Raw genomic sequence first — 26,482 nt, forward strand, 5'->3', positions numbered from 1 at the left:
GAGTGCACAGAATCAATGGATTGCTGTCTTGTGTCTCCCCCGTGTGGTGTACTTTAATATTGCAAATCATTATTTCTGAAGTCAGCTGGAATGACAACTGGTATAGGCCACAATGGTTATCAATGACAAACAATAATTGACACAGGAGTCCAAAATGGCAAAATGATCATTTTAGTTTAAACTGAACCCTGAATAAAAGTAGCTTTTACAGTAACACTGCTAATATTGAGCAATAGGTGGTACCATATTTTTGTAAGCAAGCTGCAACATCATGATCCATACATATACTGTTTCCTTAGAAACATTAGCATGATGTGAATCTACTCAGTCCAGGAGGTTTAAATAGTAGTCAATTATTGACATTCTGCTGAGGCAGCAATTATGGCACCATAATGTTGGTGTATTTAGTGCCTGAGCCAGTCAATGAAGCCATCACAATGGTAGGCTTGACAAAGGTTATATACTAAAGTTAACCTTTTGTTAAAGCCCTGAAGTCAGACTTGGTGTCTGTGTTGAGGCTGAACAGACAAAGCATACTGTTTGTCATGGCACAACAGATGTAAAAAAAAAAAGTACAATTTTGCTGATAAAGATGGCTTCTTTAGAATGGAAAAAATAATGAAGTTTTGATACTTCTTGTGAGGAAGTATCAAACAAAGTTGGCGGGCCGAGCGTGGTGGAGCAGAAGCATACTACCTTAAGCATGCACCCTAATGATGACAATAAGCACTTGCTGCTGGCTCTATGGACCAACAGTCTTTTCTTTCAATGTTGTCCACCTTCAGTGTTACCCATAGTTCACGAGTCTTCTCCTTTTTTTGCTGTTCTTCTGTTTTGTTCGGTTTCCGACTGAATGCTGATTCACACCCCAGTTTCAACTTCTCCTCTTCCTGATAATGACAAGAATCACTGTCATTATTACAATGGCATGGCCAGGAGTAGGGTGACAGCTCACGGCTGTACCATGGCTTAGTGAGGGCCCAGACAGAATTTACCACCAGCACACATTTCTCTGTTTTTGAAAGTTTGCGAATGAGCGTGTGTATGTGTGTCATCCTATTTGTCATAACTCTATGCTGATTAAGTTCCTTAATTGGCATTATACTCATACTTGGGACTTGATTAAGAGTCACCCAGCACCAAAAATTGGGGATAGCACACTAGTAAGTCTTATATTGACTGATTTGTGTGGAAAGTGTTTGGTTTTTTATCTGCTGTTAAAATGTGAACAATGTGAAGCCCTTCAAGACTGTAACTGTGATTTAACATTGTTCAGTTTCAAGTGACTATTGTATGTGTTTGCTAAATTGAAGAGCTCTTGAATTAATGAAGGAGCATTAACAGTGAGTGTGAGTGGACACTGGCAGCACATTCATTTAGTCAGAAAAATCCTGCCTAAACTGTGATGCTAATATGCTAACTCAGAGAAACAGGCAGGTAGACATTACCTTGGCCGTATGACCAAAATAAAACATTAACACAAGGCTTTGAGAGATTACATTGCAGCTCATGCAGACGTTAGGCAACTGATAAAAGGGGGATAAAAGGGGAAAAAAAGGGCGAAAGCTGTGGTTAGCCTGTACGTAGTGATCAATATTTCTATACTAAACACCAACAAGATGAAAAAAAAAAGATGATGCAAGATTTTACAGCAAAGAATCAGACAGAAGAACAGTTTAGGCTTATCTAGCCTCAAAAAGGTCTCACTCACACACACACACACAAAAAACACTCTGCATTCAACAAGGTCACATTCGTTTGCAAAAGTTAGGAGAAAATGCATGGACACACTGTATAAACACACTGGTCATGTACACATTTTAGAGCATTGGCCAATGTCTATCTGTCTGTCTGTCTAGCTCTGAGAAGAGTAGTGCTGATAAGTGTGAAACAATATATGGAATTGTACAGTGTGCGACAGGATGTGTTCATCCTATCAGTGTTGTGAAGGTCAACACACTCAGACACTAAACGACTGCGTGAGAGCGTGTGTCTGTTGAGTGTGTGTGAGGTAAAAGTAAATTAAGAGGCTTTTCTAAATGTGCACCAATAGTGGCTGGGTCTCGCTATCGGGGGGCTCACCCTCAGGTGGGGGTAGCTGGTACACCATGCAGAGAGAGGAGTACAGGCAGCCCACGAATGACATCAGGCTTGCAAAGTACATCACTCCCTGGGCGCCACCCACCAGTGAGGTCAGAGGTCCCATCGCAACAGAGACCAGGATCTGAGCCAGGAAATACTGGCAGCTGAGCAGAGAGATGTCCACCCCCATCCCGCGTCTGGTCCCTTCCTCTGACGAGCCACAAAACTGAAGAACATATGCAAGCCTTTAGGTATATGATCAGTCTATGTAGTGCACCACAAATCAAAGCGATCAAAGAGTAATTCAACATTTTTAGGACATGCGCTTATTCACTTTTTTTTTGTAATAACTATTCCTCTAAGTTGGTCCTGGAAAGAAACTGCAAATGATATAAGTTACATATCAAAATACTGACCTGAGGGCTCTGGTAGTATTCACACAGCAGAGAGTAAGGCAGTGTGCATAGAGAAGAGAAGAGCACCCCATAGGTGACACAGAGAGAAAGTACCACGTAGAGGTTGGTGGACAGTGTGGCCAGGCCCGTGCCCAAACCGAACGCCAGGTAGGCAAAAAAATATAGAGTGCGAAGAGAGAAACGCTCCTCCAGTTTCTCCAATATGGCTGAAAGTTGAAGAAGAAACCCAGAGATAAACAGAAGGCACACATGTAAATCTCTCCAAGGAAAGAAAGACACATTCCTGGTTAAAAAAAAAACACTTCCCTGGCCAGAGCTGCACTTACATCCAATATATGTTGTTATATGAGGAGTGCAGCTTACCTGAGTAGAAAGCAGCACTGAATGCATAGATGCACATTCCCCAGCAGCCCATGCTAACACCAGCATTGTACCGTTGGTAAGCCTCAGAGTCATGGGGTGCCTTGGGGTCTCCTTCAAACACAAACTCCCCCATGAAGTCAGTGTAGAAGAGCAGCATGCCTTCAAAGGACAGCCAGCCTAGAGAGAACAATATAATACGTGAAAATCAGCTCAGTTCATATTAACTACAAAACCATTTTGACAGTGTTCCAGGGTTTTTATGTGCAATGCAATTTAAATAGTGCTAATTCTCACCCAGGAAATGATTAGTGCACAAACTCCGCAGAGAGGGAGGCATCCTGTAGATGGCTATACACAGCAGCTTCATTGACATTTGCGATTCTCCTGTCTCCACATTCTCACTCAGATCACTCTCATAGCGCACCCCATTCAGCAAAATGTTTGCAACCTTCATCAGAGAAAAAAAGACAACACTGTGTTTAAAAATGCTGTGGTGGCTACTGACTAAACAGCTTTTGTCATTTTCAAAATATGTGTCCCGACCTGCTGGCTGAAGGTCACTGTTCTCCTGCGTCCATTCTCCAGCTCAACAATCTGGGTTGCCATGGGCTCCTCCATTAGTGCAAGACTCTGGGGTCGCTTCAGGATACCAGCAGAAGAGCCTCGGTGTGACCCTGCACCAGGCTGAGCCCCAGCTGTGACCTGAGATTGTGCATCTTCCTCAGGCCGTGGCGCTTCTGGATCCTGAGTTTCCCCAGCTGGATGAGACACCACATCAGCCTGGGTCTGTCCTGCAGGATGGCTCCCTGCTCCCTGTGTGGACTCGTCAGGAGGAGGGGAGTCCCCTGGAGGCAGGGGCGCAGTGGTGGAACTAGAGGCCAGGGCCTGTGGTGTCTGCTGGCCTGTGTAGCAGTTTATGAGCACACTGTCTATATAGGAGGTTCCTAATGAAGACGCAAAGTCATTGATGCCAGTGAGCGAGCTGTCCCTACTAATAAAGCTGCCATACTTTGGAGTGAGGGGGCTCATGGGTGATATGGGGCTAGTGAGGCCAGCGCAGAGACGTGCATTGGCACTGCAAGAATGGGCAAGAGGGTCAGAGTTATATGGGTGAGACTTGGAGTAATTGTAGCTGTAAGAACCTTCCTCATCTTCCTCATCCAGTCCCAAAGATGATCCTTGCGCAACAGGGGGGGAGAGAGGAAGAGGGAGGCTGGGGCTTTTTAGATGAGCTTTGCTTGAGTTTTTGTTCTTTGGTAGGCGCCGTTCGGGGATACTCATCAGAGTCATGGCTGTGGCGAACACCAAAGTGATACTTGTGAACAGGTATATGACCCGCAGTTGACCTCCCATTGACCTTCCAAATTGTGTCTTGTCCCAGTTGATGCCGCCCACAATGTAGCCAAATCCACCACCTAGTCCTGCAGAGCAAGATTAAGAAACAAATAAATTACCTTTCGCATTGACTGGTAATAGCTTAAAGCTTTATTTCAGGTATATTTTCTCTAAATTATCTTCAAAGAACATAAGCTATAGCTTCTACTGTATAATAATAAAGTAACCCCAAGTGTTTTCTTACCTGCCAGTAGTGCATGGATATTCAGCCCTCGATCCTGGTCCTCTGGGCTGCACACATCCATCATGTAGGCATGGCTTGGGTTGTCGGCTGAATCAGCACTGAAGTCCATCAGAACCACACCACACACCGTCAGGATAATTCCCCACTTGTGATTTGAGGCAGTGTCAGCCAGTGCACCTCCAATGTCCCGCCCGTTCAGTACCAGGGTTAGACCGAACAGAGCCCCTATGAAGGGGAGAAAAAGAGTTCAACAGAAATCTTGTTTAGTGGTAAGACATCATTAATGTATACATCATTAAAAGGGCAGTCCACCGATTTTAGTCAATTTAGTAGGCATGGAAAGTAGTGCAAAGCCGGTCAAAGCAGTTGTATAATGTCTTCTGTGGCTCTGGAGGAGTTTTGTAAAGACAGAGAACAATATTTAAGTGACATCAACAAGGTATTTCAGTGTGGGCTTGGAGACTGAAAATCTTTAATAGTAAACCTATTTACAACTGGGCCGTGGAGTTTGGGAGACAGCAGCATTTACCAGGTGTGAAAGGTCTAACCAAAATATCAAGTTATATTATTGGAAGCATATTAGGCGTATCCAGTGTTTTTGCTTATATTATAGACAAAAAGGCAGTATATCTCAGCCTCTGTTGCATCCGTTTTGACCATTAATCTGTCTCTTTTAAGTCCCCCAACTTTACATAACTAGACTTACATACATACTTATTACATATAATACATAAGTATTTAGTATTTTACTTACTTAGCACAATACTACATTTCTTACCTACAGCCAAGGCAAATATAAAGGGTCTCCTTCGTCCAAACCGGGATGTACAACGATCACTCCACGCTCCGAGGAGGGGCTGAACGAGGAATCCTTCAAGCCAAAGACAGAGGATGGAGTTAAGAGTCTTAAGTTTTGGACAAAATATCCCCCTGTCCACCAGGAGATCATCTTGCCTTGTTGTTCACTTACCCAGTATGGGGCTAATAAACCACACCAAGCTGTAGAATTGATCAGGCAAGCCCATCTGTAGAAGCACAGGAGTCACATAAGCTGTTTCCATGGCATAGCTAAATTCAATACCAAACAGGATGCAGCCATTGAAGAGCAGCTCTTGGAAGGTACGCCTTGGGGGAAGCTCACTGAGGTCCAGCTGGTCCAGGGGACAGGGTGTGTTGGGCGGCGGTGGTGGTGAAGGTCTTATCAGCTTCCGGCGCTTTGGCTGTCTTTGGAAGTTGTTGGCGCGGTGACTGAGGTGCCGAGTGGTGGACGTTGGGAAGCTGGTGGTTTTGGGGAGTGAGCTCCTCCAGAGACCTTCCTGAGCTGTAGATAACCTCCCTCCTGGACTGGCCAAAAGGGGGTCACTGGGGGTGCCCATTCCCGGAGATGACATCTCTCTCAAGCCAGCTTAAACTGCAGAATATAAAAGGGTGATAAACATGGCCAAGTTCAAACTTGTTCTGGGTTGATTTTTCATATTAGAGGTCATTCAAGATCATCACAATGTAGCATCGCAGTCATGTGAGTAACTTAGAGCCGCTAATGGTTATGTAGTGCTACCAAGAGGACACTGCAGTCGTCAGCAGACAACAGCGATGGCACAGCAATGATGGGACACGACGCAATGCAACCAATGCGCATGTTAGTGTTGTGCGCAAAGCCCATGTGCTCGCGTGGCTGACTACAGCAGTGTATGCGGCACCGCTCTCATGAAGCCTGTTTCCATTTTAATATTTCATGGAGGAAGCTCAAATCGGAAACAATGGAGGTTATAATGATGGCTTTCAAGACAAGTTACAAAGATAACATGTCATGATCGCTTAGCCTACAATAAACATTTGACCCATCCTATACGTAGCCACGTAACAGATCGATGCTCTTATATAGCCTATGCTATATGTTTGCCTTTTTTGTAATGATCCTCGATATTATCCTCGACTTGTCATTTGTTTCTTAAGGTGTAGACCACACAATCGACTTAACTGTGTTAGAAGACGAAGCAGGCGTGCACATTTAAACGTGAAAGATGATAATTACCTTATTGGGGAGGCTCGTCATTTATTGCGGCATGCTGTGTACAGACCAACCATTATGATTTAGGCTATAATAAAGACGTAGGATGAATTACAGGAGTCATGATTGTTTTTTTTGTTTTTTTTTTCCTTTTCATGCAGTCATCCCCCCGCACTCTCCCCAGTCCCTTCTCCTACCCCCTCTTCTCCTCTCCCCCTTCTCTTCTTCCTCCCGGTCTCTCCCTTGACGTCACGCCCCTCCCTGCAACATCAGCACCGGGGACAGTCCACGCTGAAAAAAACAACAACCCACATCTATCTAGCCTCTACTCGCATATACAGGGTAGGCCCTAGGCTTATTGGTGGAAATGCCTCCACAACACTATTCAAATTAGGCTATGTAGCCTAATATTAGAGGGTCCTCAGTTGTTTAACCATCAGTTTGTCATTACAAAGTCATGTTGTGTAGCTAAACATTGTTCAAACCCCACAACTTTATTTTAAATTCTAGTCGAAATTCTTAGGTTTTCAAATTAATATACCAAATATGCTAATGTCCTTTGGGCGAATGTGTATATGAATGACAAGGACAAATCCATATTATTCATTACAATGGTTTAGGTTTGAATATTTCACTGTCTAAACATCAGAGCTTCAATGAAGACAAACACACATAGGTTTGCAGAATATAAAATTGTCTAAAAGAGTAAAATAAGACAATTTTTAAAACTTTATAGATAAGGGTAAACGGTTTAAACGGATAAATAAATAACTATTTATTTTTCTGTTTTAGGCTTATAATTATGCAAATTGTGCACGCATTTCTCACTTACACTACCGGTCAAAGGTTTGGGGTCACTTAGAAATTTCCATTCCACTCCATTACAGACAGAATACCTGTCAGAATACCTGTCTGTAATGTTTTTTTTTAAATTAGGCAGCAGTTTTCAGATTACATTATGTGCTTACTTAATTACAAAAGGGTTCTCGACTGTTGTAGAAAGAAGTGGCTGATCTTTAATGCAATATCTACATTGCCCATTATCAGCAACCGTTCATCCAATGTTCCAAAGGCACATTCTGTTTACTAATCTGATATCATTTTAGAAGTCTCCTAATTGGAGAACCCTTTTTTAATTATGTAAGCACATACTGTAATCTGAAAACTGCTGTCCTGTTAAAAAAAACAATGCAACTGATGGTATTCTGTCTATTCTAAGTGACCCCAAACTTTTGACCGGTAGTGTATATGCATGTCACTGGTCAGCAATTATTCAACCCTGTACTAGTATGCCAACATGTCTTGCTGATTTTTATATGCAAGCCATGCAAGATTAGATACATTCTGACATGAGTAAATACAGTTTTTCTCAATCGATTTGGCATATTTACTACAACAAACTACTATTGTCAAAAGTACAATACTCATACACATTAAGCACATCACTCTATGTGACCTGCAAAGGGTGATTACTCAATTACTGTAAAACAGTTAACTCATGTTTCAGTTGTAAAATCCATCAATGAATAAATTGTTAATGTTACTTTATCATTGCTTGTACCAAGACGCAAGATGCAAATACATATTGTCAGTGTGTTCTATTTAATATTGTCCAATTGCTAACATTATATATTTAGGCAGCTGAATAGTATTGATGTAAGCCATACACTATACTTTCAACATTTATTTCTCATTGTATGTGCACACCAGCCAACTGCAAATACATAAAGAAAGCTTGTACAGAAAAAAAGATATACAACAGCAAAAATGATCAAACTGTACAATATGTGCAAGAAAAAAGAAAATATGCTGCAAATGTATCAACCTCATGGGTCAACCAATCTCTCCTCTCTGTCTGGCCACAACATTTTATCGACATCACACCTGATGTCCTCCCTTGCGATGCAACGTTTTGTTGGTTGCTCTATTTTGCATGTAAGGATTTACACAATGAACATGTGTATAATTGCATTTGAGAGTAATAGGATTCAATAGCAAATGAATGCAAACTATTTTGATCTGCAAGGCTTACTCAGTGCATTTTGTGCCAACGCAATTAGAAATAACTATTGGTATGTGAAAAACTGATCTAATGTTCATATAACTATTCATATAGTTTGACAAAGTTTAATAGTCGGGGGGGGGGGGGGGTTTCATAGCAGGAAAAGCACAGGTGAAACAAATTCTATTAACAAGGTGTCAGTTCCATTAAGTGTCCCAGTAAGCAATGACACTGAGCCAGCATACACAATACCACTAGCTCACCTAAATAGAGTGCTGTTGTTTTTAATGTCATCAGTTACCCCTGTGCTTGTCCTGCTATGACATGCAGTAAATGCACTCATGGGTGTGCATGTGTGACTGGTGTGTGCCCATACAGAACATGTGATTGTCAGCAGTAACAAAGGAACCTTACATTAATACTTTGTTTGTTATTTGTTATTCTATAATATGTATATGGTTTACAGTTTTTCACAATCGCTATGACACTTTTTTCAATACTTTTAACAACTTTCCTAAGCTCTTAACACAGTTAGCACAACATCCCTCTGTGTAGGCTATACAATTAACACATTTCTTGTTGCTTTGACACAAAATGCATTCAGTTAACACAAATTTAAAATGCTTGAAATTCTTTTACACACAAGCTCCACCAAGAGTACCAGGACAATTCTGTCTCCTTTTTTTCACAAACCGTACTTTCTATAAAGCTACTCTGAGATGGGTCAATCATTTTTTGTATTGAATCTCTGCAGCAAAAGAAAGAAAATGGTGGCCGAGTTGGCTCAGTGGGTAGAGCATGCACACATATACTTGGAGGTTTATGCCTTGACGCAGATATCTAGGGTTCAAATCCCCCTTTCTCTCTCTGCCCTTTCTCAACTAGCTGTCCTGTCGAATAAAGGCAGAAAACCCCAAAAAATAATCTTTTAAAAAATTTGCTAAACCCAACAAAACAAAAATGTAGAGGCTTCAACAGAAACTGCAGTGCAAAACACAATCTATGATCAATACAGTCACTTTTGTCTGTTGTATAAGGGCAGACCTGATACATAAAATAATGTAGTTTCTGTTATTCCATGGGATGTTAGTGTTTTTTATGACATTGTGCTATGATTGACTAAATGTTCCTGTTGGGAGAGAACATGTGTTAGCGTTTTGGAAGAATTATTTGATTTTGAGACATGATTACATTGTTTTGGTAAACACAGTGTATTGTGTTAGTGAATTATTGTATTTTGAAAATTCGTGTTGGAGTTTAGTTTACAATGTGTGATTTTGAGCATGAAATTAACTGTTTTGCCAATCGTGTGTTGTAGGTGTGTTGGTGCGTTAAGAGTTTAGGAAAGTTGTTAAAAGTATTGAAAAAAGTGTCATAGCAATTGTGAAAAACTGTAAATCGGTGTGGCTTACCTTCTGAGCAGATGGTAGGTTCCTAGGCGAGGCCAAATAAGTGAAGGACCAGTCACTGGCCAGTAGTGGCTGGCAGATTGCAGTCTCTCTTTCCATCTGTGTGCATTCATGTCCCAGTAATGCTTGTTACTAACTTAGCTCCGGGAAGCTTATTCCCCGGAGTCTTTATGTTTTCTCGCCTAGCAGTTTTCCTTGGATTGGCGTGGCACCTAAAATCGTGGTTACAGCTGCTGCCGTGGTCCTGCTCGACGCCCTGCTAAGCCCTGCTAAGCCCTGCACTGCTACTACTATTATTTCTAGTCATAGTTCTATTATCTTTATTGTTTATTTAATTGCCACTGAATCATATTTCTCTGTATATCTGTATCAGTGTCTCTGTGTCCGAACCGGCAGCGGCAGATGGCTGCCCACCAAGAGTCAAGCTCTGTCCGAGGTTTCTGTCTGTAAAAAGGTTTTTCCTTGCCACTGTCGCAAATGCTTGCTCTTGGGGGGGAATTGTTGGGTCTTTGTAAATTATAGGGTGTAGTCTATATCTGTAAAGTATCCTGACATAACTCCTGTTATGATTTGGCACTACAAATAAAATTGAAATTGAAAATTGAATTGATTTACAGCTAAAATCTTGATCTTCAAAGGTTGGTCAAAGTACTTCACTACTACTTCAAAGTAATGGAGTAGAAGTATAAGGTGACAGAAGAAGGAAAAACGTTACAGTGGCTGAGTAAATGTTCCACCCATGGTTGCCAAACATACAGAGCCCAAGTGCGCACAAGATAAATAACTTATGCCCACAACATTAAAAAAAAGGACTTTAGGGCCTCTGTACAAACAGGTTAATCTTAAAACAGAACAAGATGGGTGCTTTCTTTCTCAGGAGTTAATAGAAACAGATGGACCATACAAAACAAAGTTCAGGCAATAAATTGCGTACTTTGAGCTCACATGCACCACACCTTGTGCAGCCTGCATTATGTCAACACTTTAAATCCATGTTAAAACTTGTTTTACGTGTAATGCAAGGTGTAAATAAACCACTAAACAAAAAGCTGATGTAGCCTATTTACAATAAATCCAGTTTATGTTGATTTTTGTTGTGAGATGCACTGCTAACAGTTTCCCTTACGAAGCCCCGCCTCCGTTCCACACACCGCGCGCTGTAATTGGCTGACTTTTCAGCACCAACCGAATCTGATTGGACGTCAGTGCTCAGCGGTTATATATCACGATGTAGATGTTTTGCAACTGTTGTGCGGGCGTTACTCAAACATCGTTACTATAACTTTATAAACTGTAGAAACGACATTTTTGTAACATTGTTCAGCCGGTGCAGTCCTCGTAAATAAATTGTAGAAAATGGCAAACGTCGACCTCGTTCAAGTTGGAAAGAACTTGTTGAAGAACGGTGACACTGGCGAGGTACGTAAAGCTATTAAGCTAAGGCGACTGTTCGGTTAGAAAGCTAAATGAAACTTTTGACTGGTACTGTACAACTTTGAGCGTTCCTCTTATTTAATGCATATTTGGTTGATTGGATTGTGTTTAAAGGTGCTCTCTTTTAATATAAAGCCGTGTTGTTTGTTCTCACTTGAGACCTGCGTTTTCCTGCTGAGACCTGCCGTGTTAAACCTGCCATTACCTCGCAGCATTGATATAATTGGTGTCAAATGAGGCCTCAAACTTGACATAATGATGATCTGAAGGGAATATGTGAATGTGAATAACGATATTGTTCTGTTTTAATATAACGTATTCTCTATCATCCATTTCACAGAAAACTGATACAAAATAGTAAACTCTAACCACACCCATTTCCCAAATGCTACCTATGTGTCACCTGGTTTGTGATTTCACTGTGAGTTGTCCTCTCTGTCTGTTTCAGAGTGTAGAGCTCCAGTCCCTGTGGCAGGACCAGCCGGTGGTCTTGTTCTTCCTGCGCAGGTTTGGCTGTCAGGTGTGTCGGTGGATGGCAACAGAGATCAGCAAACTTGAGCCGGACCTGAGAGCCAGCGGTGTAGCGCTGGTGGGGGTCGGACCAGAGGAGTTGGGGCTGAAGGACTTCAAAGAAGGAAGGTTTTTTAAAGGATGTAAGCAGTACTTACTCATCTACAAAACAAGGGTCTTTTCCTAATTTGGTTACACTGACACTCAAATGAAAAACATGTGGTGCTTAAACTGGAAAACACATCTTGACACATAAGGCTTAAATCTGCTCCACTAAAACTATTTTTGCACTACAGCCCTAATCGGTCAGTTTCTTTCTGTCTGTGCATTCATTTTTTAATGTTTAATTTTTGAAACCGCTGTTTTGGGCCAGTACTTCAATTCTTGCATTGGAAGAGTGGTAGAATGTAAGTACATTTACTCAAGTAGGCTACTGTACTTAAGTACAATTGTGATACTTGTACTTTACTTGAGTATTTTCATGTTATGCTACTTCATACTTCTACTCCACTACATTTCAGAGGAAAATATTGTACTTGTTACTCCACTACATTTATTTGACACTTATAATTACTACATTTTACATTACACAAGTGAAATGCTTATATGATATAACACAGTACTATACTACTAATCAACCCAGTATTATACAAATTATCTAAAATTGGCTCCACATGGACGAACTGCGACGTTAAAAATACTCTTACATGAATTTGTTTGTGATAAAAAAACGGATTAATATAATATTCTGCCATTCTGCATAATGAGTACTTTTGCTTGTGATACTTTAAATACATTTAACTGATAATACTGTACTTTTACTTACTGGAAAGAGGGCCTTTTCATAAAACTAGGCTGTCTATGCAGTATATTGGCACAAACACAATTTTTTTTTTTTGCCTCTGTAGAAGTCACAAGTCTGCATGAAATCAACCTAGTTTTAAGAAAAACATGTTTTAGTCACAATGTCATTGAGGAAAACTACACTACCCACAACCTCCTCGTCTCTAATTGGTGGAGCTCACTGTTACCATGGAAATGTTTGCAGCACCCACAAACCCTTAAACAGCTAGTAAGCTGCTACCATTGAAGTCTTTTTTGCCGTTTTCAAAATGTTCTTGTGCGCTGAATATTTTATGGTCACAATTCATCTCATAACTCTCTCTCATGACTGTAAATCACTTCCGGAACCAGAGCCGTTCAAAAAGTGGGCGGTCACTGTTGAGCTTAGTTTACACAGAATTACGGCTGGTAAGAAACAAAGTCGTATAGCACTTAAACAGTAAGTTCAAATATGTTTCCGAAAACATTTTAGATGCAACAAGCCCAGATGCAGGATAGTTATTGTAATAGTGTCACCTGAAGGCTCAACAAATTCTCAACTGCCTTAACCACCCACTTTTTAAGGAGTTTTTTCTCTTGCCCTCTGGCTGTTTCGAATGCCCAGAACAAGAACACGGCGTGCCAGGGCTTCTTTTATCCCTGTGGCCGTTGAGAAGCTTAATTTATTTAATTTACTTCATTAACTGCTGCTTTTATACATATCTGTGTTAGGTAGCTGGATAAGCTTTGATTGATCATTTATTTATTTATTCCATTTGATTTTTACTTCGTTCGGTACAGCACTTATCATGTATTTATTTACTGTGCTGTTTCTTATGTTTGTAGCTTGTTTCTGGTCCAGTATGTCAGGTGTACCTTGTTTTCATTTGTGGTGTGGAATTTTTCTGTGTTTGCTGCTGTTGTTGGGATGTCAATATTTTGTCATGGTCCTTGATGCGATTTGATGCCTGGAGCAGATCAAATTTCCTTCGGGATAATAAAGTTGAAAGTTGAAGTTGAAGCACTGTCTAGTTTTACAGTTTAATCTGAGTTCGGTCCAGGGCCTCAGGGTTAAGAAATAGAAAGAGGGGCGGCTCTTACTCTCGATCTGCTTCTATACTCTTCGTGTCCAAATGCGGAAGTACAGTCTGTAGTGACAGCAAAAGCCCTAGCACCAGCTGGCCTGTGAGTAGGGAGATCTGGGCAATGGTAAGACAGAGGGAAGTTTAATACTGTATTGTTCATTTACACATACTAACAACATTATTATGATACAACGTTGGTTGAATATCGGCAAAGTATCCCTTATCCCCAAATTAATATTTTGAATTCAGGACTTTTACTTCCTTATTGTTAGACTAAGATATTTCTACTTTTACTTGTAACTTAAAGGCTCAGTGTGTAGGATTTAGTGGTATTTAGCAATGATATTGCAGATTGCGAACAACTCAATAACCCTCCCGTCACCACTCCCTTTCCAAGTGTGTAGTAGAAACTACGGAGCCTTCAGGCAGCGTAAAAACGTGAAAGGCCCTCTTTAGAGCCAGTGTTTGGTTTGTCCGTTGTGGGCTACTGTAGAAACATGGCGGTGCAACATGGCGGGCTCCGTGCATGGATGTATTGCTCCGTGGAAGAGGACGCGCTCCCTATGCAGATACAAAGTGCTCATTTTAAGCTAACAAAAACACAACGATTCTTAGTTTCAGGTGATTGTACAATAATGAAAACATAACTATGAATATTGTATTCCATTTCTGCCAATAGATCCCCCTAAATGTTACACACTGCTCCTTTTAAATGAAAGCATTTCCCCAGTTGTGATGGGTTCAATGAACGGTGTCACCCACAAAAACAAAAGGATTTACTTTAAACAGACATTTTGTAGGATTGTAAATAACCATCAATTATCTTTTTGTTGTAGCCATTTATGTTGATGAACAAAAGAAAAGCTACAAGGATTTGGGTTTCAAAAGGTGAGTTTGTTTTATATGACCTATGGTTTGATTTGACCCTGATGTGAATTGCATTCATTTGTCAAAGATGTCTTAACTTTAATTATATACTTCAGAGACGCAACGATTCATCTGCAACTATTTTAATAATCAATTGATTATCATTGATTGTCATTTTTCAAGCAAAACAGACAATCATTTACTGGTTCCAGCTTTTCAAATGTGAGGATTAGCTACTATTTTTGTCTTTTATGATCATAAACTGAATAACTTTGGGTTTTGGATTGTTGGATTAAATTAAGACATTTGAATGCATGTCCTTGGGCTGGGGGATATTAGGTTTCACCACTCATGCTAATCTTATCTCCTTTGCAAAAGATTAGCTGCCTTGTGATGATCTCTATTCAAGAGACTCTGTTTCTTCACACTCAGGTACACAGCCTTAACTGTGGTTCCCGCTGCTTTGGGGAAGAAAGTACGAGATGCAGCTGCAAAGGTATATAGCGTCATGGTTGTATGATTACTTTATGGTTCATATGTACTTTGGTCACAGGGGGTGAAGCAGGGGTAACGTTGCTGAGACCTAGATTGACACACTGACCTCTGGCTGCCTGTTTTCTCTGCTGTTTTATAGGCCAATGCTGAAGGCATTCAGGGAAACTTCTCAGGAGATCTGCTCCAGAGCGGAGGCATGCTCATTGTGGCCAAAGGTACAATGAGTATACACCAAAGGGGGTATTAGTAAGAGTCTGTCTTTTGAAAGTGTATAAGTGAATGGAAAAATATGACATTTCAAAACACAATGTCAGCATGTAAATCATGGGTGAAGTTTGTCCGCTCATCTAAATAAAGGTTAATAAATGGTCAAAGAAATGCATTCTTGCAGCCTCTCCTCTAGAGGGCAATGCTGCGTCACATCATTGTAGTGAGGTTGGATGATCATAGTGAGCCCTCCAAACCATTCACCTTCAACGTCAGTGCTCTTCAGGGCTGCTGACTTTCCTTACTTCTTTATTTCTTGTATCCACACAAGTATAAGGATTAAACTATTCAAATGTGCAATAGTGTGTTGGGTTAATAATTTTCGGAAATAAATCTGCATACAGGGGAGACGTTTTGTAACGTGGAGTGGAGAGGAAAAATCAGTCCAAAATAATTTGCAGCACAACACTTGGAAAACTAAGTGGAGAATCAACAATATCTATCAGTGTGCTGTGCTGATACTCTCTTTAATGGTCTAGTATAGGCAGTTTGTTCTTATGGAGAGGAATCAGCTGAAGGAAGTAGATTATAGGTCATTCTGTCCTGTCCTGTCTCAATTTAACCACTTGGAGGAGGTTTAGGCATGCATCTAAATGTTTTAAGAGGCAATTTAGTTCCTTACTATTGAACTTTATTAAATAGAAGCTTTGAAGTAAAACCAGGCTGTATTGCTCATTTTTGGAGGACCTAACCATTTATATATTTTTCTTTTGTCAGTACCCTTTTATCACCATTGTATTGAATTTAACTCTGCACTGTGTTGTATTACTGCTTTTACGTGCCAGAGTCATGAGTTCACCAATGCAAATTCATTTGATAAGCTGCTTACTTGATGACTCCTCCTTAATATATTTTGCTCTGCAAAGGTGGAGAAAAGGTCCTAGTGCACTTTATCCAGGATTCACCGGGAGACCACCTACCGCTGGAAGATATTGCCAAGGTTTTGGGTATCTCAGCCAACGCAAAAGCAGGACAGATGCCAGTGGTAAGACATCCCATAAACATACAAGAAAAGATACACAAAATTCTTGAGATGCACACTCTTTCCATGTTCCATTTTTCATTTCCTCCCTCGCTTTAACTTTTAATTTATTGGTGCTCATGAGTGAACTTTGAGGTGCATAGTGAAGCGGTTAAATAAATGGTTTTATTGTGTTTACTAAAGCACACTCGACTGATGTCAGTTTTTTCCCAGCAGATTCTCTTTTACGTCAGTAGCAACACACGCATCAGAGTAGCCTTTTAAAAGACAATTTCACACTTATTACCCCGTCTTTATGGTCTCTCAGCGTCTGTGTCATAGGCCCCCAAAACCTTTTAAACTTGAGTTATGATCTCAGTCTGTATTGTACTTAAAAATGCTCTGCAAACACAAACCGAGAACTTATTATTACAATATAAGTAGTTTAACAAAAAAAACAGTAAAAACTGTATTGGCAGCTTTACACAATAAAATATAAAAATATATATATATATATATATATATATATATATATATATATATATATATATATATATATATATATATATATATATATATATATATATATATATATATATTATATATTTCTTATTTCTCACAAAGATTGTCATGTAACTTCAGCAGTGCGTTACAGAATTTAATGTCAAGTGTATATCATAGAGAAAGGAATAGGTTTAATGTGCGTCACTGATTACTTTTATTATAAAATCAATGGAAAGTCTTTGCACATAAGGCATAGATACAGGTATTTAAGTAATGGTTTTCGTATCTGAGATAGAATATGCTTCTCACAGATGTAAGCATAAGTTTTGTGTCTTCGTCGTATTTTTAACATCATGGTAGTAGCTATGCTGAACTTTGCAACTTAATGTGCACTATACCATAAAATCACATTTAGAGACCTATTTAGAGAATTGCACAGTGGTTAATGACATGCTATCGTGTCCACAGCACCAGGGGTTTTGTCCTGTGATCATCAGGGCTTTCGGCATGCCCATGACATCCAGCACATGGTCTTCCACGCCCATTCCCCCTGGCTCTGTTGCTTGCTTTTCACAAAACCCACCATGTCTTAGCTTTTGCAACATTTACAGTAGGCATCTAGTCTGGCTATCACCAGACCAAGCTCAATCTTTTAAGATTGAACAGTCTGGAGAGTCTACTCTGTATCTTCTACTGCACAAGAGGCGTGATCAGCAGGCCTGGTTCAAATGACTCTGTACGCAATTAGATAGTCCTTCAGCCAATCAGACCAACGATCCGGGTGACGTAGCAGCGACAGCGGCATCAACGTGTTGCTGCAATTCGGTGGCCGGCTTGTTGAATGTAAACAAAAAGCTGCTTGGTCGCTTCTCTATCATCGTGTTAAACCTGCCAATAGCGCGCCAGTTGGATAAGCCAGTTTTTGATTGATTCCCACAAATTTGTAATGGAAGCAGGATAGATAAACGTACAGGTTTTCAGCCTGAGCTGCAGGGTAAAATTAAATCGCCGGCAGCTCGGGCTGGGTTTACTCAGTCCAGTAGGCATCCCCATGACCTGTCTAAAGACCAACAGATGTCATTGTTGCCGCTCAAGAACAGAATAGACCTTGTCTGTTTCTGAGGGATCAGAATGTGGCAGAAACAAATGCAAGTCACAAGCTATCTGACATGCTTGTGTGGAATTTGGACCTGAAAAAGTTGAAGCCTTGTTAACAGAGTGAAGTCATTCGCTGATCCGGATAAAACAAAGAGATGTCTTTTTGTTTAAACCTTTCTTGTTCTATAGCTGATAGGCAGTGTTTACTGCTGTTATGTATATAGAGATGGGAAAAAAAAAAATGTGTCTTAACTTCAGCACAGGGATTCTGAGGCCCCAACAACAAGACGTGTTTAATGCTCAGTCTAGGTAAACAAAGTTGCCCAAATGTGGGCCTTTATAATAGAAATTGGAGTTATCACCATATCTGTAAGTAACTCACAAAAAAGTAGTGAAAGTCTGCTGACATTGGGCTTCATGGTGGCAGAGACAACACATACAGTACTTAACCTCAGTATGATCCTGTTTCATACCATCCTCCTCTTTCTCACCATGTTTCCTGCCTGGTGGAGGCAAAATGCCAAAATAAATCACAGTATTTTTACTCAAGCATTTTAGCTTTTTTAACTCTGGCTCATTAAAACATTTTGTTTTCTTTTTCATTCAATCAATGAGCATTTTATCTGTAAAAAAACGGAAATAGAATAAAATACATTTCCAATACAAAATGTCTTCCCCTTTATAATTATTTCAGACTTGTGGTCCATAGAAAAAACTGCTTTGATTCAGTGAAGCGGGCAATGTATATAGCTAATTCTCTGCGTGATCATACAACAGTCAATATTCTTGCATTAAATAGTAAAACACTTGATTTGTCATATGTATGTAATATGCAGTAAGCTGTTAAACCTTACCTACCTTCTCTTGCAGTGCAATGATGCTGTTTGTACACGATGATGAAGGAGCAGCCCATTGTACCAGATGACTATCTACTCATCGGGAAGCTCAAATGGAGATTTAATAAGTGGAATGTCATCAAAATGCTCAAGTGAACATAAAACTACTTTGTGACATAACAAAGTAACACATAACATATTATTGTATTATCTATCTGTACAGTGAAAGCAACAGTGGCATTGCCTTTGTAATCATTACCTTTTTAATTATTAATGTTTTGAACTTACCTAAAATTGGATATTTATGATTTTGCATTTATTATACTCACTATATATATAGTTATAATAAAGGTTTAAAATCAATACTTTGCTTCAGTCAATGAGGTGCATATAGTCAGGTATCCTAACTATATGCAAGATCAATTGTTTGTACACTACATTAATAATTCAAAACTCTAATGGCTCTATCACAGGGTTACACATCATGATTATAGTGTTTTCTTTCACTCGCCTTCAACAAATCTTCAATGTATATGGCCCGTAGTGTTTACTGCAGGGCAGTATGATGGTGATGCTGTCGCTCCAGAGTCACGCACTTGCTTGAAATGTATTACATTGCTGCAATTGAACTTTGGACACATTTTCCAAAATGAAAGTGATCGTTACATGCCTTCATAACTCAACATCCTTTCTATAGAACTAGAAATGTACCTTATCCCTTGTATTGTCCTTTGTGTCACGGGGACTTGTTTAGTTTATTTAACGCGTTCAAGTGCAGGATGGGTCTCGGGACCCCAAAGGACGAGGCGCCCGCCAGTTCACGTGAAATGTCATCACATAGTACGTGAGGGTCACCGGGGACCCGAAGCTCAACGCAAGGCCAATACAAAACGTCAAATAAACTGAACGGGTCCCAGTGACCCGAAGGACAACACAAGGGTTATTAAGGCTGCTGTAGTAGCATTTTACTATTCTAATGATGACACTGTCTATGGTACCTGCTGACACGGTCACATAAGTGCTAAGCATGACTAAGGGCTGTACTGTACTAGAACCACTGAGCCACCATGGCTCTCATTTACAGACTAAACTGAAGTAGCAACTTGACCTTATGATTCTGTGTACGTGAAGATGAACATAATGCTTTTGGCTGACTGCTTTTAGGGCTTTACAGTATCACGAATGCACACAGAATTTATTCTGAACTTAAATGTCAAGAAGCATTAAAAACAACTCAAGGCAAGAGATATTTTTATTCAGTTAAAATTACACATTTAAAGTAGAGACTTGAGATGGTAACAGTTGAGACAGTCACTTTAATGGCAAGATAATTACATGGCAGCAGGAACATTCAGAAAACACCTTTAACGTCTAAATTCTTGCAAAACAATGATATTTCATAAATATTCATGTAGATAAATAAACTCTTCTGATGGGTATACAGATGAAACATGTTTATATATAACAAAAATGTATTTGTACTCGGCTGGTAATTTCAAAACGACACAATTTCACCATGTACGTAAATGTGAAGCTAGAACTAAGTCAAGAAATGTACCCTTCTTTTCTTACCTGATTTGAATCCTTTTTATGTAAATACTGCAATAGAACATCAAGTATCTACAATAACACATTGTATATTATGTAACCTTTAGTGTTCAGTTAACAATTTTGAACTGTTTTACTATTTTTGAGGAAAACCAGACAAAATATACACAAGCCTAAGCTGTTGCCCTTCAAATGGCAGCCAAGGATAAATCCGCAACTTATGATTTATCCTCCAGCATTCTTTTGACCCAGACATGATAATTCAATTCATTTCAATTTCAATTCAATTTTATTTATAGTATCAAATCATAACATAAAAGCACCTTTTTGTCAAAAGGAATAGTTTGACATTTGAGGAGATGTGCTTCTTTGCTTTCAGAGAGAGTGATTTGAAAAGATTGATACCACACTCTGCTAAATATAAGGCTACAGCCAGCAGCAGTAGCTTAGCACAAAAACTGGAAACGAGGAAACAGCTATCCTGGCTCTATCCACAGGAAACAAAATCAGCCTGTTTAATCTGTACATGTGTAAAACCTAGTTAAATATAAGTTACATTCCTGTTAAATTAAGATGCAACATATTAAAGGAATAGTGCACCCAAAAACAATACTCACTTCCCTAGGATCTCTATTGTCCCAGAAAAGTTTTCTTTCGAATAGCGTTTAAAAGAGCGGAGGGCCCGAAAAATAAAGGCATATCAGCCGAACAAAAGACAGAAGAAAAGGTTATAAATGTCTGAACATTTTTATGACAACTATTAACTAACTATATTTTCCTTTACAAAGCATATTTCGGATCCTCTGGTGCAAAACACATTTCTTGACAGGAAATTCTTCGTTTAGCAACAGTTGAGCAAAAATAATTCTGTTTGTCTCCATGAGCCCAGGAATGGATAGAAGATACCTTGATAATGTTGCACGGGAAGTTTAAGAGAGTTTCTCAGATGTTTTATAAGCTTTTTTGTTTTTTTGCTGTCTGTCTCTCAAACTCTGTTGCTTTTATTTTTTCAGGTGCTCTGATCTCCTTATTGCCTTTCAACAGAAAACTTTTTCTGGGACCATAGACAGCCTAGGGAGGTGAGTACTATATCAAATTTATATTGTTTTTGGGTGAACTACTCCTTTATTTAGTTAATTTTAGAGATTCTGGAAGGCAGATTTTGTTACTGTTGAATAGAGCCAGACATATGGAGCTAGGACAGTGACTTTAAGTCTTGGCATTGAAAAGAAAAGTTCTATTAAATTAATACATTTTTCTCATGTAACTCTCTCAACTCTCAAAATGTCCAACGTTTGCTTAAAGATGGCTGCACACTATTAGCACTTACATTCTGAGTAAAACAGTCTTTTTTTATGTGGCGTTTCCCTCTGCTCAACACAACAGTATTTGCCAATATGTGAAGACGAAGAGACAGACAGAAGAGTGTAAAGCTTCAATATGCACATTCAATTCTGCAGCCTCTGTTGAGACCAAAAAGTCGTGTTCAGTTCACCAAGGCATCCTGAACGTGACCAATAACAAGCAAACATTTAAAGCTGGCTATGTGTGTTTGTTTTTCTGTTGAAAAATGGTGGCTTCCTGCAGCTGGTACCTCTCTTATTACTTCTGCTTTGATTCTCCTGTCATTACTTGTTAATAAAGGTAGAAAATAACAGTCCTGGCCCTGGCCATCTCTTTAATGACAAGCCCCATTCTCTGGTGTTTGTCTGCCTGCGGGCTCGTGGTTCTACAGCGGTCAGTCTTTACGCTTCAGCAGCACTTTATCCTTTCATCTTACACAGCCCTGATCAATGCGAGATCAGAGGGCAAACCACTTCATCTGCTACCTGTCCGTGTGTGTGTGTGTGTGTGTGTGTGTGTGTGTGTGTGTGTGTGTGTGTGTGTGCGCGCGTGCATGTGTATGTGTGTGCGTGCAGGGTTTTCTTTTCCCTTCTCGTTAGCATGTAATTGGCTATGCCCAGAAGCTGAAAGTCTTGCAATCATTGTGTGTCTACATCTCCTCTCAGGAGATCGCATGGTGAAGGACATAACAGTTTTCCTACATATCAATCACCAGTTAAATGTAAACTTACAAATATCGTACAAGCAAACATTATAATTTCAACACACGTAGGTAAGTTCCATCTAAGAAATGGCACGTGTTAGGAGTTTTGATAGCTATATAACCTCTTAAAATCAAGTAAAAGGTGGAATGTGTGGAAGCAGAAAAAAGAAAGGGAGCCAGCTTCTAACACACAACACAGCTGTGATTAGCAACCTACTGTATATCCAAACTTGGCAGTAACCATTAATGCAGTAAAGTGATATATATATATATTTATATGTATTGTTTTGTTTTAATCATTATCACATCATCTCCAACAGGTGTTTTCTCACTAGCTAAAAAAGTACCAGTATTTTTCAAAACATCTTGAATATGGTTTCTTACAGGAAAACTGTCATGACTTACATATACATTTCTGCAGTGAGTATTGAGCAACAATCATTTGCAGGACGAGATAAAGAAACTTAGAAAAAAATATCCTCCAAAAAGTACTAAATAGCTTTGTAAATTTTAAATATTTATCCACTCTATGTGTAAAAATGTTGAAAGCCGCAGCTCTCTCAGAATGTTAATTTAAGGTTAAAGCTGCAAAGATTTAACAGTCTTAAAGTCGTTAGGTAATTTATTTAATGTAACAGTGAATGACCAAACTTTTAGAGTGTGACTAATTCTATTGTAGCTTTACTTCGGCAAAGCCCCAAGCTTCCATTTATTTCATACTCTTCAGTCAGTTACATATGTTCACTATTGTTTCTTCTGAAGTGGCACAATGTCTGGAAAACAATACACCAGAAGAAAGACACCAAGGCATCTCAGTGCCAAATGATAATGGATAAATCACAAAGATCGGCACAAGAGATTCTTTTAAGGATTATTTAAAAAAAAAGGACAGGCAAAGCATTTAAAGTTGTCCATAAGCTTTAACCTTTTTCACAAAGTCTTAGTTTTCTATGTAGCCTTTTTATTTATGTACCCACTCGTCATCTGCCGTGAGACGCAGCAAAAAACAAACAAACAAGTGACCTACTCATCCAGAGACAACACCTAAAACTTGAGAATATACTCTAGCAAGTTTCTTTTATACATGCTTCAAGTTTTGAAACTAGGGTGTATTCCAGCATGTCATCCATTTTAAATACATCTACAGTATATGCAAATATTTGTGTCATCACTCTGACCCCAAACAAATTGGAAATGAGCAGGATGTCTCTGTAGGTTTAAGAAGTACAACTTGTTGTTTTGATTTCAGTTGCCCAAGTCAAGAAGTACATTTCTCAAGAGTAAAACGTTCTACCAGACACGACACTTCAGCTCGGGGTTCATTTGACTGCCTTTTTGGCACTGGAAAGCTTCTGAGAACGCTTCAAAATTCTGGAGCGATCCAAGCACCCTAAAGACAAAAGAAAAAGAAAACGTTATCAGAGTGATAAAAGCTATAAAGTATGTTATGAATGTTAGAGGAGCACTGCTAAGTGTGAGTCCAGCATCCAAGTCCTTACGTTTGGATCAGCGAGAGGAGCTGCACTGATTCCAATACTTAATTGAGTTGTGAGATTAAGATTGGTTCAAATTAGTGATTGTTATTTTGGGAAAAGACAATAATTAAACCAACAATAACTAATTTTTCTTTGGCCACTGTGGGGGCAACAGAAACAAGCCGTGAATACAACACTAACATATAGTCACCTTTTATGGTCATATGACACATTTGTTAGCAAACAGCTATTTACACATCCAGCTGTAGTTGTGTTTCTGGCCACCTGGTGAATGTGAGTCCAACATTCACTCTCTTTTAGCTCTGCTTTGATCTCCACCAACTCGTGACAAATATGTTCTTTAGCTGCTAAATGCTCCACTATGTTCACCAGCTAGATGCTAGCTTTGTCTGGCTGCCGTTTAGTGCTGAGCAGGTTTAAAATGCTTTGTTTTTTGGAGATTATTTTTCTTCTTCTTGAAGCTTTAGTGCAAAACCTTTTGATATTAATTAACGTCCATTACATTCAAGCCATTGCCAAATGAGTTGCTACAAAGCTAATTAAGACTAGGAGGGGGGGGGGCGGTGCGCGGTCACGGAAGGCTTGTATCATGTGGACGCGCCGACAGTTTTGTTGTCATTACTTTGAATTCCTCATGGGGGAGAGAGAAACTACGCACTCTAGCTTTAAAACCGCTGCCTGCTGTGCCCAAAAACAAATGAGAGGAACTGCAGAGTCAGGTGAGAAACATCTTTGGGTTCATCATTGCAAGCAACCGTCATGTCATTGTTAATATAAAAATATGAATTATAGAATCTTTAAGGTATATTAAATAGCCTATATGGGGTTAGCTGGATTTAACAAAAACAAATTAACTGTATTTTCTATCCATCAATGACCAGAGTCTTCCTTAAATGTGTTTGTAACTCAAAAAAACTGCAACACATATATCAATATGGATCTTATTTTGAAAACTGAAACACATAATAAAAGTGGTAAAAGTTTCCTTGGATTCTCAGTTCTAAACCAGAGGGAGTCAATTTAGCAGCAAGCTAGTCTATATCCTCGACGTTCCACTGCCGGGATTGTTCCGTTGCCGATGGAAATTCCGCCAATTTCACTCATTTCACTCCGTGTTGGCTTTTTAAACTCCGGTCGATTTATGAGGACTGTGGTTAACCTTTTCTCAGATCTCTGCAGGGTAAATCCAGACAGCTAGCTAGACTATCTGTCCAATCTGAGTTTTCTGTTGCACGACTAAATAAATCTGGTTTATTGGCATTTCTTTTAATGGTTTATTGGCATTTATTTAAATGGTTTATTGGCATTTAAAATATACATTTAAAGCGCCTCGGTCCTAGCCGCATCACTGTCGTGCCAATAATGACGTTAAATCAAACCCTCTCGTGTAATATTGCTTAATTAAAATCCATGAAACTTCCTACCTATTAAAATATTCGTATTGGTTCTATATACAGTATCTGAGCATACTAAAGCTCCTTACCTGTACTCTAAGGGACTGTGTGAGTCAGTCTTGATGGACTGGCTGGCATACTCAGGCCGATAAGCACCACACCACACCTAGAAGAAAAAAAACTGATTACATGAGTGGAGTAATCTACTTTTAAATCATTAAAACAAGCTTTCTGCAGACTGTTAACATTAAAAATATACAAATTTACTTTTACTTTTACTACAAATGTTGTAATTTACCTCAAATATAACTTTATATATAATATATCATATTATATGTGTATACTATATATTTACAGCACTTAGCATCTAATGATTCTTCTAATTGAAAGTCAGCGCTCAGCTTCAAACGACAATGTTAAAAACAACAAAGCCAGAAATCTTGGTGTAGTCATGGACTCAGACCTGAATTTTAAAAGCCACATTAACATAATTAAAAAAATCAGCCTATTATCACCTAAGGACTTATGTCTCAGCAGGATCTGGTGCTTTTATCTTCAGTAGACTTGACTACTGTAACGGTGTCTTTACAGGTCTCCCTAAAAAATCAATCAGACAGCTGCAGCTGATTCAGAACGCTGCTGCTCGAGTCCTCACTAAAACCAAGAAAGTGGATCACACCACTCCAGTTCTGAAGTCTCTACACTGGCTTCCAGTGCCTCAAAGAATTGATTTCAAAATACGTTTACTGGTTTATAAATCACTAAACGGTTTAGGGCCAAAATACATTTCTGATCTGCTACTACATTATGACCAACCCAGACCTCTCAGGTGGTCTGAGACAGGTCTACTTGTTGTCCCCAGAGTCAGAGCTAAACAGGGGGAAGCAGCGTTCAGTTTTTATGCTCCACATATCTGGAACAAACTCCCAGAAACCTGTAGGTCCGCTGCAACTCTCAGTTCTTTTAAATCTAAGCTAAAGACCTATCTTTTTGATGTTGCTTTTCTTTAAATAATCTATTTTATTAACTTTAATTTCTTATACTGCACTGTAACTTTTATTCTTATACTGCACTATCAATTTTATTCTTGTCTTTTAATGTTTTTAATTTGTTTATTAATGTTTTTAAATTGTTTTCAATTGTCTTCTAACTGCTCTTTAATGTTTTATGTAAAGCACTTTGAATTGCCCTGTTGCTGAAATGTGCTATACAAATAAAGCTGCCTTGCCTTGCCTTGCCTAATTCCCAGCTTTTAT

At 39.3% G+C, this 26,482-nt stretch overlaps 3 protein-coding genes across 8 annotated transcripts in view; 1 reads left to right on the forward strand and 2 right to left on the reverse strand.

Annotated features, from left to right (window-relative positions):
- On the reverse strand, window positions 1–11,771 carry slc45a1 (solute carrier family 45 member 1). 5 transcript variants are annotated; one of them, XM_028574947.1, is made up of 10 exons: window positions 11,700–11,771; window positions 5,411–5,851; window positions 5,219–5,311; window positions 4,441–4,665; window positions 3,405–4,282; window positions 3,156–3,309; window positions 2,862–3,038; window positions 2,499–2,704; window positions 2,186–2,308; window positions 1–890 (listed from the first exon to the last, which is right to left on the reverse strand). In XM_028574947.1, the coding sequence occupies exons 2-10, from the start codon at window positions 5,829–5,831 to the stop codon at window positions 711–713; spliced, it is 2,457 nt and encodes an 818-aa protein (XP_028430748.1). In that variant the 5' UTR covers window positions 5,832–5,851; window positions 11,700–11,771; the 3' UTR covers window positions 1–710. The 5 variants fall into 5 exon arrangements, with proteins under 5 accessions (XP_028430748.1, XP_028430746.1, XP_028430747.1 ...); XM_028574945.1 differs by lacking the exon at window positions 11,700–11,771 and adding an exon at window positions 6,476–6,625; XM_028574950.1 differs by lacking the exon at window positions 11,700–11,771 and adding an exon at window positions 6,476–6,625 and having other exon boundaries at window positions 775–890; window positions 2,083–2,308.
- On the forward strand, window positions 11,065–21,934 carry prxl2b (peroxiredoxin like 2B). 2 transcript variants are annotated; one of them, XR_003692361.1, is made up of 8 exons: window positions 11,065–11,281; window positions 11,745–11,949; window positions 14,550–14,601; window positions 15,013–15,076; window positions 15,215–15,290; window positions 16,209–16,327; window positions 18,776–21,368; window positions 21,676–21,931. XR_003692361.1 is itself a non-coding variant. In XM_028574952.1 (7 exons), exons 1-7 carry the CDS (start codon window positions 11,219–11,221, stop codon window positions 18,800–18,802), a joined length of 606 nt encoding a protein of 201 aa, XP_028430753.1. In that variant the 5' UTR covers window positions 11,065–11,218; the 3' UTR covers window positions 18,803–21,934. The 2 variants fall into 2 exon arrangements, 1 of the variants encoding a protein (XP_028430753.1); XM_028574952.1 differs by having other exon boundaries at window positions 18,776–21,934.
- The window catches only part of mmel1 (membrane metallo-endopeptidase-like 1), a 21,063-nt gene continuing 14,576 nt past the window's right edge, over window positions 19,996–26,482 (reverse strand). Inside the window, exons 23-24 of the mRNA XM_028574951.1 lie at window positions 25,316–25,392; window positions 19,996–23,726 (exon numbers count right to left, since the gene is read on the reverse strand). Of these exons, the coding sequence (XP_028430752.1) occupies window positions 23,627–23,726; window positions 25,316–25,392 (177 nt within the window). The 3' untranslated portion in view covers window positions 19,996–23,626. The remainder of the gene's footprint in view (window positions 23,727–25,315; window positions 25,393–26,482) is intronic.

This window comes from Perca flavescens, chromosome 4 (assembly GCF_004354835.1).
Source record: "Perca flavescens isolate YP-PL-M2 chromosome 4, PFLA_1.0, whole genome shotgun sequence".
NCBI lineage: Eukaryota > Metazoa > Chordata > Actinopteri > Perciformes > Percidae > Perca > Perca flavescens.

Bases quoted from the DNA above. Each gene is read 5' to 3' on its own strand.
- prxl2b (XM_028574952.1), top strand. From the start codon at position 11,219: ATGGCAAACGTCGACCTCGTTCAAGTTGGAAAGAACTTGTTGAAGAAC. The intron at 11,282-11,744 runs GTACGTAAAGCT...TGTCTGTTTCAG, and splicing joins AGAACGGTGACACTGGCGAG to AGTGTAGAGCTCCAGTCCCT. The intron at 15,291-16,208 runs GTACAATGAGTA...TGCTCTGCAAAG, and splicing joins CATGCTCATTGTGGCCAAAG to GTGGAGAAAAGGTCCTAGTG.
- slc45a1 (XM_028574947.1), bottom strand. From the start codon at position 5,831: ATGTCATCTCCGGGAATGGGCACCCCCAGTGACCCCCTTTTGGCCAGT. The intron at 2,705-2,861 runs GTAAGCTGCACT...TTCAACTTTCAG, and splicing joins CAGTGCTGCTTTCTACTCAG to CCATATTGGAGAAACTGGAG. The intron at 2,309-2,498 runs GTCAGTATTTTG...TATGTTCTTCAG, and splicing joins AATACTACCAGAGCCCTCAG to TTTTGTGGCTCGTCAGAGGA.